The sequence below is a fragment of the Typopeltis vanoorti genome, chromosome 5 (assembly GCF_054136105.1).
Source record: "Typopeltis vanoorti isolate ZY-2024b chromosome 5, IOZ_Tvanoo_1.0, whole genome shotgun sequence".
NCBI classification, from domain to species: Eukaryota; Metazoa; Arthropoda; class Arachnida; order Uropygi; family Thelyphonidae; genus Typopeltis; species Typopeltis vanoorti.
In genome coordinates, this window is record NC_143553.1 from 59,539,439 (window position 1) to 59,557,167 (window position 17,729).

At 35.0% G+C, this 17,729-nt stretch overlaps 1 protein-coding gene across 1 annotated transcript in view; it reads right to left on the minus strand.

Moving 5' to 3' along the window:
• LOC150106454 (disintegrin and metalloproteinase domain-containing protein adm-2-like) overlaps positions 1–17,729 on the minus strand; it is a 279,900-nt gene that overhangs the window by 70,827 nt on the left and 191,344 nt on the right. The window contains exon 11 of the mRNA XM_090393007.1: positions 7,574–7,781. Within this exon, the coding sequence (XP_090249133.1) occupies positions 7,574–7,781 (208 nt within the window). The remainder of the gene's footprint in view (positions 1–7,573; positions 7,782–17,729) is intronic.

Below are 17,729 nucleotides of genomic sequence, written 5' to 3' on the forward strand. Positions count from 1 at the left end.
TGATTGTAAGGAAGACAAAATCAGAGTACAAGAGAAAATCAGCAATGCAAGCTAAAGGTAATTCCAATGAGTTCTTTTGGTATGTGGTAAGTAAAAAGAAGAATGACTAAAGTAGAATCACTTTGATGTTTGCTAATGGTAGGAAAGTGACTGATAAAATAGTTGAATTACTAGGTGACACACCTCTGGCCGTGAGTCATATAAAAAATGCAAAATATCATACGACTAACACACACACACAAGTCATTATATCATCCAGGTGGAGATAATGGAGTAATGGGTGTGAGGGGGGAGGGCTGATGTGGAAATGGAAGTAGATGAACTAGAGGTGCATATGATATTACAGAACCTTGATGTGAACAGAGCTATGGAGTTAGACAGTATATCAGTTCATATATTATGAGAATGTGCTATAGGAGCTGGTAGTGCCTTTGACTAGTTTGTTTAATTTAAGTCCCAAGGGACTAGAGGTGAACATTATATAACAGAACCTTGATGTGAATAGTTGATGGTCATCTCTAGTTCTCCATCTCACTATTGTGTCCAGCACAGATGTAAAGGCCAGATGTTTTGTTTTTTTTGTTTGTTTGGATAGTGGGGAAATAAGACAGCGGTAGCAAATTATCACATGATCATTATCTCAGAAATAGTGATCAAGGTGCTGAATAAGTTGGTTAACAGCAAAATTCAGGAATGGATGGATAGCTATGGGGTACTGTATTAGGAGTAGCATGATTTTGTTAAGGGTGGGTCATACCTCATTAATTGATTTTTTATTGACAGCTGAGTTGAATAAAAGGAATGGCTGCATGATGACACTGCTCAGTTTTGCAAAAAACATTAACAGGATACTGCATGGAACTCTATTACATAAACTGAAGAAAATGAGTATGGATATGAGGCTGATGAGGTGGATAATGATGGACACACATCACATAGCAGTTTATGGAGGAGTAGATTTAAGAAAAAGCCTGTGACTAGTGGTATGCCACGAGGCTCTATTACGCAGGCCACTGCTATTTAATTTGTACATTAAAGACATAGGAAATTATCTGAGGAGAACTATTCATGTGTTTGATGATGAGGCAAAACTGGGTAGAGCAATAGTTAACAAAGATAATATAGGGTGCAAGTTGATTTAAACATACAGAGAGCATTGGCAAAGGAGAATGGCTATCAGTTTCATGTGGCAAGGTATATAAATTTATACACTTTGGGATGAAAAGATTACCAGCTGTGTATCAGCTGGTAATCTTTCATCTAAACCAGCTCATGATTATTGTAGTGCCAAACAGAAATGAAGAGGTTATATTAAGTCATCATATGGCTTTGATATAGCCCCTTTGGACCATTAGTATACAGATGTGATCACCTGGATTTCTTGGGGGATGAGGATCCATAAGCGAGTGGATGGTGTTTGGTATACTGAATGCTTGTTATGAAGAGAGGTTAAAGAAGTAGATTACAAAAATCAGTTAATGATTGTAAAAAGAGAAAATATGATAGAGATATATAAGTTACTTAAAGGATCTTATAGGATTGATAGAGAAAATTTTTCAGTACATGACCACTGGGTGGGGAAATAAGAATAATGGGTTGTCAGTCAGCTGCAAGTACTTTGTTGGTAAATGAGAAGTATGACAAGTACTATGTGAATGACATTTATTGTTTAGTGAAATGCTTATGTTTTCATATTTACGAATTTAGGGACACAAAACACACGTGTTGAAATGATTATCTTACTTATTATTAATAAAATAACATTTAACGTTTCGACCTCTGTATTGAGGTCATCATCAGAAAGATACATGTATATAGGAAACCAAGCTACATGCTCTTGCACTCTATAAAGGATTAAATACTTTATGCTGTTAATTAATGTTAATCTATGCTGTTAATTAATCTTTTTCTAAGCCTGACCTCTAGTGATAAAAAATTAATTAAATAAAAAAAAATAATAAAAATAAATAAATACATAATTTATATATAAAATAAATAAAAAACTACAATAAACTCTGCTAAAGTCCTCGTGTACTAAGATTCTTCTGGATTTGTACAGTTCAGATTGTTATACTACGATTTTCTTCTGGCCATGTACAGATCAAGTTGCTATTCAATGTTAAGGGGAAAAAAAAAAAAAAAAAAAAAAAAAAAAAAAAAAAAACATTTCACCAAGTCTTCTTGTATCGAGATTTTTCTTTGGCTTGTTCTGGGTGCTATAAAGGTTGCAAATTGGTCTTCCACATTCTTGGAATGGTTTGCTTCTTTAAATTTCCTCTTGAACCAGGTTTTGGTGCAGTGTAGGGACTTGGTACCTTTCCAATCAATTCTGTGGTATGTATGTTGAGTGCATGGTCAGAGAGGCTGGTTTTTCCAAAATGGAGGTATTTAATGTGTCGTTTATGTTCGTCCTTCCTAATTGGGATGGTTCGCCCTGTTTCCCCTATGTATGGTAGGTTACATGTGGATTGTATTTTGTAAACCCCCGGGTGGGCTAGGTGTGGAAGAGGATCTTTGGAAGAACTGAGTAGGTGTCTTAATTTTGTCACGGGTTTAAAGGTGGTTTGATGTTGTATTTGTGTAGTGTTCTGTCTATTTTTTCGGAAATGCCTCTAACATAAGGTATGGCAATAGCATTCGTGAAATCTTTTTTGTTTTTATTGGTATTTCTGTGGAGGATCTTGTGAATAGTTTTTTTACTGTATCCATTTTTTTATAAATGTATGGTTGATGATCTTGTATTCCTGGCTTAGAGCTTGTTCGTTTGAACAAATAGTTTGAGCTCTGTGTTTAAGGATGCTTATAAACCTAGTTTTTGTGTTGGGTGGTGATAAGAATTTTTGTGAATGTACTGGCCTGTGTGTGTAGGTTTGCAGTAGACTGAGAAGGAGAGACAGCCTGAGGGAAGACATGTGACGAGTATGTCTAGGAATGGAAGAGAGTTGTTTTTTTTCCCATTTCAGTGGTGAATTGGATACATTTGTGTTGTTTGTTCAGGTGACTAAGAATGTATTTAGTGCTTCGCGGCTGTGGGGCCAAATGGCAAAAATATAGTCGACATATCTGAGCCAAATGTTGGGCTTTAGGCAGGCTGACTCTAGAGCTCGTTGCTCAAAGTCTTCCATATAAAAGCTAGCTATTGGGAGGGAAAGTGGTGAGCCCGTGGCTGTTCCCTCTTTTTGAAGGTAAAAATTGTTTTACTACACAAAATATTCCTTGAGTGTGGCCGCTAATTTTTTGGCTAAGTGGTAATTTGGGCTGTCGATTCCTTCAACAATCGGACGTAGTAGTGTGTCTGTTTTGTGTATTTTTGGCAGGCCATAAATTCTGGGTGAGAGGGCATAATGAGGTATTAGTTTTTTAGTTGTTTCATCTGGCCATGTGTTAATGGATTTAATTAATTCAGTTGTTTTCTTTTTGATGCGCTTCATGGTGTTGTAGTTTACCATTTGATAGGTGTTGTGGTCCAATACGAAATGGTTCGTTTTTTCTATGAAAGTTGTCGGATCTAAAACAACAGTGGCATTCCCTTTATCTGCTTTTGTGATTATAATGCCCTGGTTATATTTTAAGGATTTGAGAGCCAGTTTTTCCATTTTGTTTAGATTGCTGCTTAGTTTTTTTATCTGAATTTAGTATACAAGATGTTTCCATACGTATTTTGTCAGCTAGATTGGCAGGGAGGGATCTCAAACCTCTTTCAATATGATAAATGATATCAAGTTTGTTTACTGACCTTGGTGCAATGGCCATAAAGAACTATAAAGAGACCATAAAGAACTATATTGTTGTTTTGTGGACTTTAAATAATCTTTCAATAACACCAACAGAGAAATCCTTCTTAAAATTCTAATAGAAAAAGCAATAGACAAATATATAATACAGTTTCTGATAAAATATTACTCTAAGACAAATGCAATAATTAAAAAGGACACGCTCACAACAGAACCCATAGAGATCCAAAAAGGAGTAATGCAAGGATGCCCATTATCCCCATGCCTATTCAACATATATCTAGAAGAAGTTGTAAAGAAAGCAATAGACAATGAGCCTGGAATCAATGTCAACAGTTTAAACATAAATAATATCAAATATGCAGATGATCTCGTCCTTCTTGCAAAATCCCCAAATGAACTACAAAAGCTGATCAACAAGCTAAACGAAACCTGTAAAACATATGACATGACAATAAATATACAAAAGACAAAAGTGATGAAAATAGGGAGGAACAGAACTACCATCTCAGCCACCCTAAACGGAGAACAAATAGAACAAGTAGACAACTTCATATACCTTGGATCAAAACTAACAGAAACAATAGATAAACTCAAAACAATCAAACACAGAATAGAGATATAGGATGGACCATCATGGGAAAATTACAGAAAATCTGGAAAACAACCAAGATATCTAAACAAGCCAAAATCAAATTATATGAAGCAATAATTATACCAACAGTCATCTATGGAGCAGAAGCGTGGACAGTTAAAAAAAGAGAGGAGAAAAAACTGCTGGCATTTGAAATGAAATGCTTAAGAAAAATAAATAGAACAAGTTGGATAGAAAAGAAAACAAACATCACAGTCAGACAAGAACTATTGTATTAAAAGACAATAATAGAAAAAATTAGAAAACAACAACTGAGATGGTTTGGACATACTGTACGCATGGATACAGACAGACTTCCTCACGTCCTAATCAATACTTTTCCAACTGAAAAAAGAAGACCTGGAAGACCAAGAATTACCTGGCTGAAATTAATAAAGAACATCTCAGGATGCAGAACATATAAGGAACTTTTTCGAACAGCAAGGAATAGAGAAGACTGGAAGATCCTGCTCAAGAGAAGACTCAACCCGTCTTAGACGGAAGAGAAGAAGAAGAGGTGCAATGGCATAGTTTAGACCTTTCTCCAGCAGTGAGAGTTCACCTTGGGTGAGATTGTAGTTTGATTGGTTGATAACCAGGCCATGGTCCAATGGTGGTTGATTGCTCCTAACTTCGTTTGTGGGTGATTGGCTGTTCCTTGTGTTGTCGTTATGGCGTTCTGATTGTCTTGTGCTTTCATGTTATTGTAGTGCTTGAAACTTTGTTATTAATTTTTCCTTCTGTTTGAGTAATAGGTGCTTGACCGAGTCATCTCAACGCATCAAAAAGAAAACAACTGAATTAATTAAATCCATTAACACATGGCCAGAAGAAACAACTAAAAACCTAATACCTCATTATGCCCTTTCACCCAGAATTTATGGCCTGCCAAAAATACACAAAACAGACACATCACTACATCCGATTGTTGAAGGAATTGACAACACAAATTACCACTTGGCCAAAAAATTAGTGGCCACACTCAAGGAATTGGTAGGTCAGTCCCCTTCCTACATATAAAATACACATTTCATAAACAAAATTAAAAACATTACGCTCAACGATCAAGATTTATTAGTCAGCTCTGACATAACTTCCCTTTTCACCAATGTCACGATCAATGATACTATCTTGCTCCTACAGAACATATTTCCACATGACATCATGGCCCTCTTTGCCCATGTACTCACCTCTGAATATTTTGTGTAGTAAAACAATTTTTACCTTCAAAAAGAGGGAACAGCCACGGGCTCACCACCTTCCCCTCCAATAGCTAATCTTTATATGGAAGACTTTGAGCAACGAGCTCTAGAGTCAGCATGCCTAAAGCTTAAAATTTGGCTCAGATACGTCGCCGATATTTTTGCCATTTGGCCTGATAGCGACGAAGCACTAAATACATTCCTTAGCCACTTGAACAAACAACAGAAACGTATCCAATTCACCATTGAAATGGAAAAAAACAACTTTCTTCCGTTCCTACACACACACACTCGTCACATGTCTTCCTTCAAGCTGTCTCTCCTTCTCAGTCTACTGCAAACACAGGCCAGTACATACACAAAAATTCTTATCACCACCCAAAACAAAAACTAGGGGTCATAAGCACCCTTAAACACAGAGCTTAAACTATTTGTTCAAATGAACAAGCTCTAAACCAGGAATACAAGATCATCAACCATACATTTATAAAAAATGGATACAGTAAAAAAAAACTATTCACAAGATCCTCCACAGAGATACCTGTAAAAACAAAAAAGATTTCACGAATGCTATTGCCATACCTTATGTTAGAGGCATTTCTGAAAAAATAGACAGAACACTACACAAATACAACATCAAAACCACCTTTAAACCTGTGACAAAATTAAGACACCTACTCAGTTCTTCCAAAGATCCTCTTCCACACCTAGCCCACCCAGGGGTTTACAAAATACAATCCACATGTAACTTACCATACATAGGGGAAACAGGGCAAACCATCCCAATTAAGAAGGACGGACACAAACGACACATTAAATACCTCCATTTTGGAATATAATGGATGTATTTAATGTGTCTCTTTAAGGTATTTAAAACCGGCCTCTCTGACCATGCACTCAACATACATACCACAGAACTGATTGGAAAGGTACCAAGTCCATACACTGCACCAAAACCTGGTTCGAGAGGAAATTTAAAGAAGCACATGAAATGCTTAAACATAATCCAAATCTGAACAAAAATGATGGCCTAACCATTCTAAGAATGTGGAGGACCCATTTGCAAACTTTATAGCAACCAGAACAAGCCAAAGAAAAATCTTAATACAAGAAGACTTGGTGAAGTGTTTTTTTTTTTTTCCTCCCTTAACATTCAATAGCAACTTGAACTGTACAAATCCAGAAGAATCTTAGTACAGGAGGACTTTAGCAGAGTTTATTGTAGTTTTTTATTTATTAATTATTTATTTTTTTATTTTTATTATTTTTTATTTATTTAATTTTTTTTAATCACTATAGGTCAGGTAAGAAAAAGATTAACAGCGTAGATTTAATTTACCTTTATAGAATGCAAGAGCATGTAGCTTGGTTTCCTATACACATGTAGCTGTCTGATGATGACCTTAATACACAGGTCGAAACGTCAAGTGTTATTTTATTAATAATAAGTAAAATAATCATTTCAAACATGTGTTTTGTGTCCCTAAATTCGTAAATATGAATGCTGATCACCGTGTAACCTTAAAAATAAGGAATGCTTAAGGTTTCTCTTGATCATGGAGAGGCCAGTTGTTGTCGAGTCCATTGAAGAGCTTCTAGATATGGCCGTGGATCTGTAGAACTGCTTTGTAATCCGTTGGACTTTATTGGAGTAGAGCTTTTCTTTAGGGTTATTGTCAATTTTCTGTAGAGCAGCAGCAATTGCTGGACAAGAATAGATATAGGAAGGTGTTAGTAAAGCTCCTGGCCAGTTCTTGCATGCTTCTTGGCTCCTACTACCTCAGAGACCAGTGTAATAATAATATTTATCATTCATCAGTAATAATTATCTGCTGATCTTGGTGTCATTTCTAAATATACATACTTTAACAAATATGTAAACTGAAACTTTTTCTAATAAATAAAAGCATGAATACTCACTTAAATATTAATAGACAAATTAATTTTTGTTTTCATTTTAAATGAAATCTAATGTCAGTTTCTGATCATAAATAAATACTAACCATGTTTTTGCCACAGTTACTTCCATCAGGAACCAATCCTGGATCAACGGAATTGAGACCAAAATCCACCATTGCAGTATAACACGCAATATTTTTTCCTTGTGATGAAAAAATCAAATAATTGAAAATATATGAAGACGAGATACCTATTCTAAGCTCTTTAGGAAGAGCAGAAGTAACACACTGTAATCTGCCACAAAGTTTATGCCTGCAAAAGTGGTACACCAAATAAGTATTCTATATTTATAATGCTTCTTTAATGAACAGACTTTTATTTTATAATAATTGGCAATTTGGCATCTAATAATGATTAAAAATGTTAGAGGAAATATGAGCAACCTTTTAAAGAAGCCAGATTCATAAAGAGACTGCTTAATAGAAATGATGCATAATCTTGAATTCCATTTGGTCTCCAAACTCTGAGTTTGGTAAAAGATACAGAATTTGGCTACCTCTCTAATCTGACTTAGCTGGACAGTACTATATAAATAGACCTTGTTCACAACACTGAAAAGATAGATCGTTTTGGAACATAAAACAATTTGGACTTGGTATCAAAAAAAAGTATACTGAAATACAGCTATGTACTTAACTTAAAACAGTTTTTTCATACTCCATGGCAACTGGACAATAATCACTGAAATGTATTCCATGTTATATTCATCATCATTATCATGAACCATGGGCACACTGCTCATTGGTGTCCGATGCCTCCTTCACTATCTTCGTCCAGTGCACAGTGTCGCAGTTTCTGTAACCCCATTCCACAACCAGTCCTTTACATTGTCTATCCATTCTCCGTATGGTCTACCTCTTCTGTTTACACCATCCATAATACTAAACATGAATGTCTTTATCTTCCAATCCTCACTCATTCCAAAGATATGTCCAAATAATTGCAGCTTCCATTGTATAATTTTTTGCATTAAATTCTCCTTTGGTGGTATCTTCTGTAGCCATCCTATTCTTAGAATCTTCTTGTAACAAGTGCTTTCAAATGCCAAAATTCTTTTTCTCCTTATTTATTACCCACGTTTCAGATCCATACAGTACACTGCTAAAGATGCATTTTTCTAGTTCGTTTGCAGGCTGATTGCTTCACTTTTCCAGATGTTATCCATAGCCTTCCCTTTACAATCAAGATCTTTATTTCTTTTTTACAGTCCAAGTCATATGTCATTTTACTTTCCAAATATGTGAATTGTTCTACATTTTCTATATCAATTCCATCCACTTGTATCTTTTGTTTCAATTAATTCCCTTCCTCATTTAACAGTTTCAGTGTTTTTTGTAGTTCTCTTTCATCTTCTTCAAAATAGCAATGTCATCTGTGAATTTCAGATTGCTAATTCTCATCCCATGTATTGATATTCCTTTTACTTCTTCATTTTGTCTGTTGCTCTTTCTAAATGTGCAATGAAAATGCTTGGTAATATTGGGTCACCCTGTCTAGTACCTCTGCTTGTTCTAAACCATTTCCCCAAATCATCACCTATTCTAATTGCTGCAACTGCATTCTTATAAACATCTTTTAATATAGCTATTAGTTTTCTGTCAATTCCATAGGATTCTAGAACTGCTAATGTCATTTTCTGGTCAATGCTGTCAAATGCCTTCTGAAAATCAACAAAGCAAGTATATATGTTTTTTTTCCCTAGCTTTCTTTTCTATTAACCACATCTGCTGGTAAATGAGAAGTATGACAGGTACTATGTGAATGACATTTACTGTTAAGTGAAATGCTTAAGGTTTCTCTTGTTCGTGGAGAGGCTAGTTGTTGTCGAGTCCATCGAAGAGCTTCTAGATATTTTTCTGTCTATAATCTTTCTGTCAATATTATCATTACCTTACCAAGGTGACTCATCATGCAATTGTCTATAATTTTTACATTCTAGCTTATTTCCTTTATTGTATAATGTCACTAATATGGATTTCATCCACTCCTCTGGCATGTTCCCTTTCTTCCATATCATATTACATTGTTGGTGCATTTCTGTAACCATACTTTCGTCACCATATTTCTCCAGTGATGTTATCATTACCAGGACTCTTGTTGTGTTTTAGCCATTTTATTGCTTTTTCTCCCTCTCCTCTTAAAATGTCCATGTCATACTTATTACCTAGTGCTGATATCTGCTTCAATTAGTTTCCCAACACCATCTAAATCTGATTTTTCTTCATATAGCTCACTACAGTATCTTGTCCATCGCTGTACAATTTTATCTTTATTCATCAATACGTTGCCTTTTTCATCTTTAATTGTGATCTGTTTTGGTTGCCACCTTCTATTAATGGTTCTAATCATTGTGTACATCTCCCTAGTTCTGTGCTCTCCATTAGTGGTGTTCTATATTCCTGCATTGAGCTTCTAACCATTTCATTGTATCCTGAATGCTTTTTTCACCTCATTACACTTTCTTCTATATTGTCCTCTGTTTGCTCTGATGTATCCCTTCTTATCCTCAACATTCTCTTCTCCTGTACTAATTTCTGTGTTTTTCCTGTCTAATCCACTTCTTCTTGATATTCTCTTCTTCTGGTACTGTTTCTTCAACTGTGTCTTCTATCACCTTCATTACTCCTTTCCCTCTTAGATTCAAATTTTTTTTCTTTTTCCACACTTTTTAGTTTCTCCTCTAACACTGTTCTATGCTTATTATTATTTCTGCTTCTTATTCTTGCTGTATCTCTTCATTTCTAATGATGGAGTTTATATTTTCTTTTTAATTTCAACTTGATGTTTGCAGTCACTAAGCTATGATCCGAATCTATATCCTCTCCTTGAAAAGTTCAACGCTGCTGTGCTGATGTTATCCATCTTCTTTTAATTGTAATCATATCGATCATGTTCTTGGTTTTCCCATAATAATCTTACATTAGTAAATAGTAAATGTGGAAGTTAAATAGCTAGGTTTTATTGTCATTTATAAATACCAGTATTAAGAAAATGATCAGTTTTGCTACTTTGATCTGCCAGATTCATCAGGGTTAAAAATGCTAGTTTATGCAACCATATGCCTAGGTGCTAGTCTATGCTCATAATAAAGTTTTAATGGAATGAATACAGATCAGAATAATAATTAAAAAGCAGTTTTATTCATTCTAATATATTTTGTTTCTGTTGCAGAGGCCTCTTCAGGAATATAATACTAAAATTGTAATAACACACATGAAAACACACACACAGCAATAAGCGGAAGAAATTAGACTGTTTTAAGCCTAAGGTCCCATAAGGGGCTCGCTATGGGTGCTGTTGGCTAGATGTTATGCAGAGGTCTAAGAATTAAATTATACCATATTTTGGGAAATTTAACACAACCATATTTATTTAGATTAGTTTTTTTTTTTTTTTTTTTTTTTTAAATCTGTTGCTGATTCTAAAAAGTCTTCCAAGTTTGTATTTGCTATGATGAAGTATAGTAGTTTTTTCCATCTGATCCTGTGCAAGTTATCTAAGGCATGGTCAGCTAGACCTGAATGATCGTAGTTGTGGCAGCAGACGTATTTCTTGTGTTCACCATTGCAGATCTCTCAGTTTGACAATAATATGATAAGTTACAATAAAAAGGTTTAAAAGTAGTGCAGGAATTATATTTCTTTAAAGTTCTGGATATAGTAACAGCTGCAGAACAGCTAATTTGTTAATCTCTTTGGCATTGTAATCAGTGAACAGGAAGGCTTGGAAAATAAGCATTGGAGTAGTGCTCTCCCACAATGAGTCCTTGGAGGCATCATGCAATAATAAAAAATAAAGGAGAGTTCAGCTGTAAAGGAAATTGGGGAAGAACTGAGGTTGGAGGCTCTGTTGATAAGGATTTGCTGACACCATATGGTTGAAAGAGAAGGGAGGGGGGGGGAATAATTGGAGAGTTTATGTATTTTCTTGTGTGGGTAGATTTCTAAAGGCTTCTAAAAAAGTAACATCTTGGCCTCCTGCTATTAAAAAAAAAAAAAAACTCTAGGCAACCCCCCCCCCCGATATACAGATTGTCAAATTCATAAACTTAATTACCCTCTCCATCCCAAAGTAGATACTACTGACTTGCATCCTTTAAATTAGTATTACTTCCAATCTTCCATGGAGTCAGAAGAATCATCATCATGGGAGGATAAACACTCACAGACCACGACCACAATAACTATCATACCTTGCTTTGAACAAATTCAATGTTGGAGCATTCATTACCCACTCTGGCAATGTATTCCACTCATTCACCACCAGCCAAGTAAAAAAAAAAATCTTATTTTCACCTCTTTACTCGCATGGTCATTGTACATTTTCCAGGGATGACTGTTCATTCTTGCATCATCCATTTTTCTATGCAATCATTTCCCCTCCTCCAATCCACCAAACTCTGAAGACGCACTGTCTTGATCTGTCCTCATAGTCAACATTCCAGAGTCTTCAGAGAGTCTTAGTTATTTGCCTCTACACTCTCTCTCCAATGTTTCTCTATCACCAATATAGCCATGTGATCAGATCTGTACAGAGAAATTCAAGTGAGACCTTTTTATCCATACATGTCAGCATTCTTTGCATTACAACAGCAATTTTGGTAACCTTTAGCTAAATCTTTAATTCCATTTATTGGCCACACTTCATCAGAAAAAAAAAATCACCTAATGCCTTTTTGTTCCCATATAGGAAGTAGGCAACGGCGTTTTAGCCCTATCTAACTTTTGGAGACTGAGTGGGCAGTTAATCTCCACTGGTAGCCATCAGCGATAGTTGGTCCAAGGCTATCACTAATTAATTGGTGTGCAGTGAAGAAGGTAGCTAGCAAGTGCCGCCATCTCATGGTCCCTAATCCTAACACAATATATTTCATGTCTGAAAACAGTGTGGGTTCAAAGGCCAATTTTCTCAAGTTTCTGGGAGAAAAAACCTGCTTGCCCATGCCAGAGATCGACTAACTCGGGAACTGGTCAAAAAAAGGCTTAGAAAAATTTCCTCTAGTCAGCAACTAGATTTGAACCACCAATTCTTTTTTCATGCATCAAGTACGTAGAGTGCAAATGCCACTTCTACTGAGTTAAACAGGCTGTGCCCACACTTCATCTTATATAAAAAATTCCACTCATTTCAAATCTTTAATCTAAAATTTAGCTTTAAACAATAATGATATCATGGTGAGCTTTGATATCACCTCCTTATTTACAAACATCGCCCTTTCCGACACTTTACATTTACTGAAAAATGTTTTCCCCTTCTTCCCACGTTACTGATCTCTTTAATTTTGCCATCTATACCGGTTACTTCTCTTGGAAGGACACCTTATATAAACAATAGATGGTACTTCCATGGGTTATCTCATCTCCCCTTCTGGCCAATTTCTACATGGAGAATTTTGAAAAACATGCTTTGATGATGCCATCCTCAAAAACCTATTTATTTGGCTACGATATATTTGTGATCTATTCTCTATTTGGTCACATGGTTCAGACACATTACTCTTTACTTCTCCACCCCAACAGCCAGCACCCCAGAATCAAGTTCACTATAGAAAAAAAAACTAACAATAGCTTGCCCCCCCCCTCTTTTTTTTTTTTTTTTTTTTTTTTTTTTTTAAGATACTCTAATCACACGTCTGCCCAATGCATTATTTTCTTTCTCAGTTTACAGGAAACCCACCTACACAGGTATACATACACAAACTTTCCAATCATTCAATCCCCCCCCCCCCTACCAACCCACTCAACAATATGATGACATTAAAACCCTTTTCAACTGACTCCAACCTCTGTTCTTCTCAGGCTCTCTTGCAACTGAACTCACCTTTATTCATTAGACCTTCCTATTCAATGGTTATAATACTGAAAAGATAACAAATTAGCTATTCTCCCATCTCCTCACATCTCTCTCTCAACATACAGACTACAGTAATGCTATTACTATTCCCTACATCTGGAGAACCTCAGGTAAAAAAAGAAGCCAGAACTTTAAGGAAATATAATTCTCTACACTGCTTTCAAATTTCATTGTAGCTGGTTTTGTTTCTCAGCTCTGTTAAGGATCCACTTCCTCTCTTATCTATTCCAGGTGTTTACAAGGTTCCTTTTTATTGCAACTTATCACATTATGGTCAAGCTGGGAGATCGCTGAACATTTGCCTTGGTGAACACAAAAAATGCATCTGCTACCACTGGTCAGTCAGGTCTAGCTAATCATGCCTTGGATAGTTGGCACAAAATCACAGCAAATACAAGCTTGAAAAACTTTTTACAATGAGCAGCAGATTAAATAAACAGCTTAATCTAAATAAATATGGTTGGTTGTGTTAAAATTCCCAAACAGAAACTAATTCTTTGACCTCCTACCTAACAGCTAAGACTAGCCAATGGAACCTATAGAGGGTGTCCCCTCATAAGTATAACCTTAAAATAGTCTAATTTCCACTTATTGTTTTCTTATTGTATTCCTGAAGATGTGTATGTCAGAAACACAATATCAGAACTATCAAATCTTCTGTTTAATTATTTCATTCAATTAAATTTTATTATGAGTAGTTTACAAAATGCAAGAAGTTTTACTAAATAATGATAAAAAATATGAAAAAAAACCACAAGTTTTTATTTGTTGAAAGTTTATTTTTCACTTAGTTAGACTATAATAAATTTAGTTTAATCCTTTATCCAAGTGTGAGCAAACAAAGTTTGCGCCTGAAAATATCTTCAGGACTGGGGTAAGGTAGTACAACACCAGGCAACTCGCACCAAAGGTGAATCAAGCTCTCATCACTCCTTGTCTCATTATCTCCTATAATGCAAAGCACATCTCTGCAAGGAGATGTGCTTCATATTATGGATGAAGAGATGTTGGGAAGGGTCCAAAGGCGATTGACTATGGTAGTTTCTGACCTCTGGAATGTTGAGTATGAGAAAAGATTGAGAAGATGTAATTTGCAGAGTCTGGTGGACAGAAGGAGATATGATAGAGACCATCTAGAAGTTGGTAAGGGGGGGGGGTTGTTATAGGATCAATGCTGGAGAAGTTCTACAGAAAATAGTGGGAGATCAGGGGAGAACCAGAGGTCATCCCTAGAAACTGTATAAAGAGGGTGTGAGTGGGGGAGTGAGGGGCAGGTTTTTTTCTTGCAGAATTGTGAATGATCAGAATGCCTTGCCTGAGAGTGTGGTGTCTGCAAGGAGTTTGAATGTGTTCAAAGCACAGCATGATGAGCTGTGTGTGTGTGATAAAAGGACTTCACAGATGAGTCTTTGACTCCGTGAGGTTTTGGGGTAATAATAATTAGCACTAAACAAATAAAACCAAATCTTAAAATATGTTAACTTTGTCAGTGCTGCAGGTTAATTAAAATAAACCTGCAGTCATTGTGAAAAAGATTGTATGCTCTACAGTTTTTATTTGCCAACCGGTAAACCACCTTATTATTAAATTACTCTGGATTTAGAGAAAGATGTTGGAAGTTTATTTTGCACTTGGTTAGACTATAATAAATTTAGTTTAATCCTTTATCCAAGTGAAGATATTTTCGGCGCAAACTTTGTTTGCTTACACTTGGATAAAGGATTAAACTAAATTTATTATAGTCTAACCAAGTGCAAAATAAACTTCCAACATCTTGCTGCAAATGTTTGTTTGCCATTAGCTTTCTCATATTGCTTGAGTAATTTAGGTCTGAAGTATTACATTATATCTTCCTGCAATGAGTCCTTTGACTCCATGGAGGTCAGGTGTTAATAATAATAAAATAATCTGACAAGCAACTTCCATTTTGTGCAAAATTAAAGTCCTGATTCCTGTTAAGGATACTATGCAAGCAAAGAACTTCTCTAGAATCTTTAAAATGATATAAGTTACTTTCAGACAAACTGCATTTAAGTTTGTAGATGAGTCTTTCTTCTTGCTTCTGTCAGAAGCAACATTACAATGATATTCCAATCATTAAAGATACCCATAGCATGACTATAAACAATAAATTACACGATAACCACAGTAATTAACTTTAATGAAATGAAAGTACAGATATTTCGCATTGAAAATAACAGTACATCATCAGTGTGTAGAAACAAGCAAATCAAAGAAATGGGAATACAAGGTACATACAGCAGTCAGTAGTTTACCAATTAAAAATTGTTGCCGCGTGCTAGAAATTAATATTAATAAATAATATTATTAAAAACTATATTTGACGGTTACATAAGATATGAATCTCTCAAACTTTTGGGAGAAAGAGAAAATCATTCCGATTCAGATTTAGCTGATGTAAAAGGGCTTGGCAACTTTTTTGAAAAGGCGAAAAGTTAATTACTGTGGTTATCGTGTAATTTATTGTTATCACTATGATATTACTTCCCTACAAAATTTCTTCTGACTGATGTGAACTTTCTACAGAATTAGTGAATTTTATAGACACCTAGATATTTCTGAAAGAAATTAGGTCTTGAAAAGCTATACAGTTTTTGGATCAAGTGGTTTTGGCTGAGTGGTTAGCGTATCTGCTCTGCAGCCAAAAGGCTGCAGGTTTGAATCCTGACATGGGCATGGATGTTTATGTTGTCTGTGAAAATACTAGTGGTGGTGGTGGGTAGTAGATAGCGCTAGTGTAGATGATGCGGTTCGTTGTAGTTTGTGGATTGAGTGGTGGAGACATAGAAATGTAGAGTAGGTGCCCTCCTTCAATGAGTATTTGGACTCTGGAGGTATCATGTAATAATAATAATTAATGTCTAAATCTTTAAGTAATGAAGTGAAACAATAGAAATTTTGCAACAAAAGTATGAAGAGTAGCTAGATCTGTCTTACATCTGTGCTTCAATATAGTGGCTTCTCTGCATGCAATAATTTATAAACTGCTTTTAAGGAAAACCATTAAAAAAAGAATTAATTTCATAATATGTCTAACTCTTCCTTCTATTTCATTTCTTAAGATGTAAAATACTCAATTTCTCAATGTATTAATGATGCACATTTTTGTGTAGGGTGGTGTAGCTATTTAGCATGAAGATAATAGATGGATTTAAAATATGCTTCTAAAAATATACCACTTTTTTTTTTTAAATCAAAATATCCAAAAATTACAGTTTATTATTTCATTCCAATTCCTTGTAAATTTATATTCTGATTTTTTTTTTTTTTATGTAAGCTAAAGAAACAAAGAAAATTTAGTTCAGGTTCACTATATTTCCAGATGATTATGTCATCCATATATTTTTGCCAAACAGAAGATTTAAGTTAGTTTAAGACACTTTCATCTTCAGGCCTTTCCCTCTACTGAATGGATACATTTTTTTGCTAATTTTATCAGAGCTGAGCCCATGCTGGAATGCCACCATACAGATGGTTACAAAAAAATTAAATTACAATGATATTCATAGCTAAAATGAAAGTGATTTGATATACAAAACTTATCAAGATTTATATAAATGAAATGATCGAATGACACAGCATTATATAAAAAAAAAATGAGGTGGGGGGGAGGAAGAGCAAATATTGTCTATCATTGCCATTTGATGATGAGACTCTCCCAGTTATTAGCAATGGTGGATAGGCTGACATTCTGATTTAAGTTTGGGCAGTGTAGAAGTGTTTCAGCACTCTCTCTTTAAATATCCTCACTCCCACTGTAAGTTTGAGTGGTTATTTAAAGAGAGGGTGCTGAAACACTTGCACACTGTCCAAATTTTAATTGGAATGACTGCCTATCCTTATCAAGAGTTCGGAGAATCTTATCCTCATAAATAGCAATAACAGGCAATAGCATGCACACACACACACACATTTTATTTTTTTTTAAATATAATGCTGTGTTATTCAATTATTTTATCTAATTTTTGTATTTCATATCATTTTAATTTCAGTTTTGGCTTTACTTGTAATCTCATTTGATTTTGTAATTACCTGTATGGTGGCACTCCAGCACATGTCTCAGAATTAATGTTCTTTGTTCTAGCTTCACCTTGCGATTATGTCAATGCAATGATGATGGCCAATTAATTTCTGGCCAAAATATTTACAATAATAAAAAATTATTATTCTTTATTTATGTGAATATGAGTATCCAATAATCAGTGTTTACAACATTTGCTACATCTGGAGAAAACAGATTTTTGATATGAAAGAAAATTTTATCCACTGGTAATAAGGAACTAACATCTGAACTATATTAAAATATCAGATTGCAAGAGTTTTAAT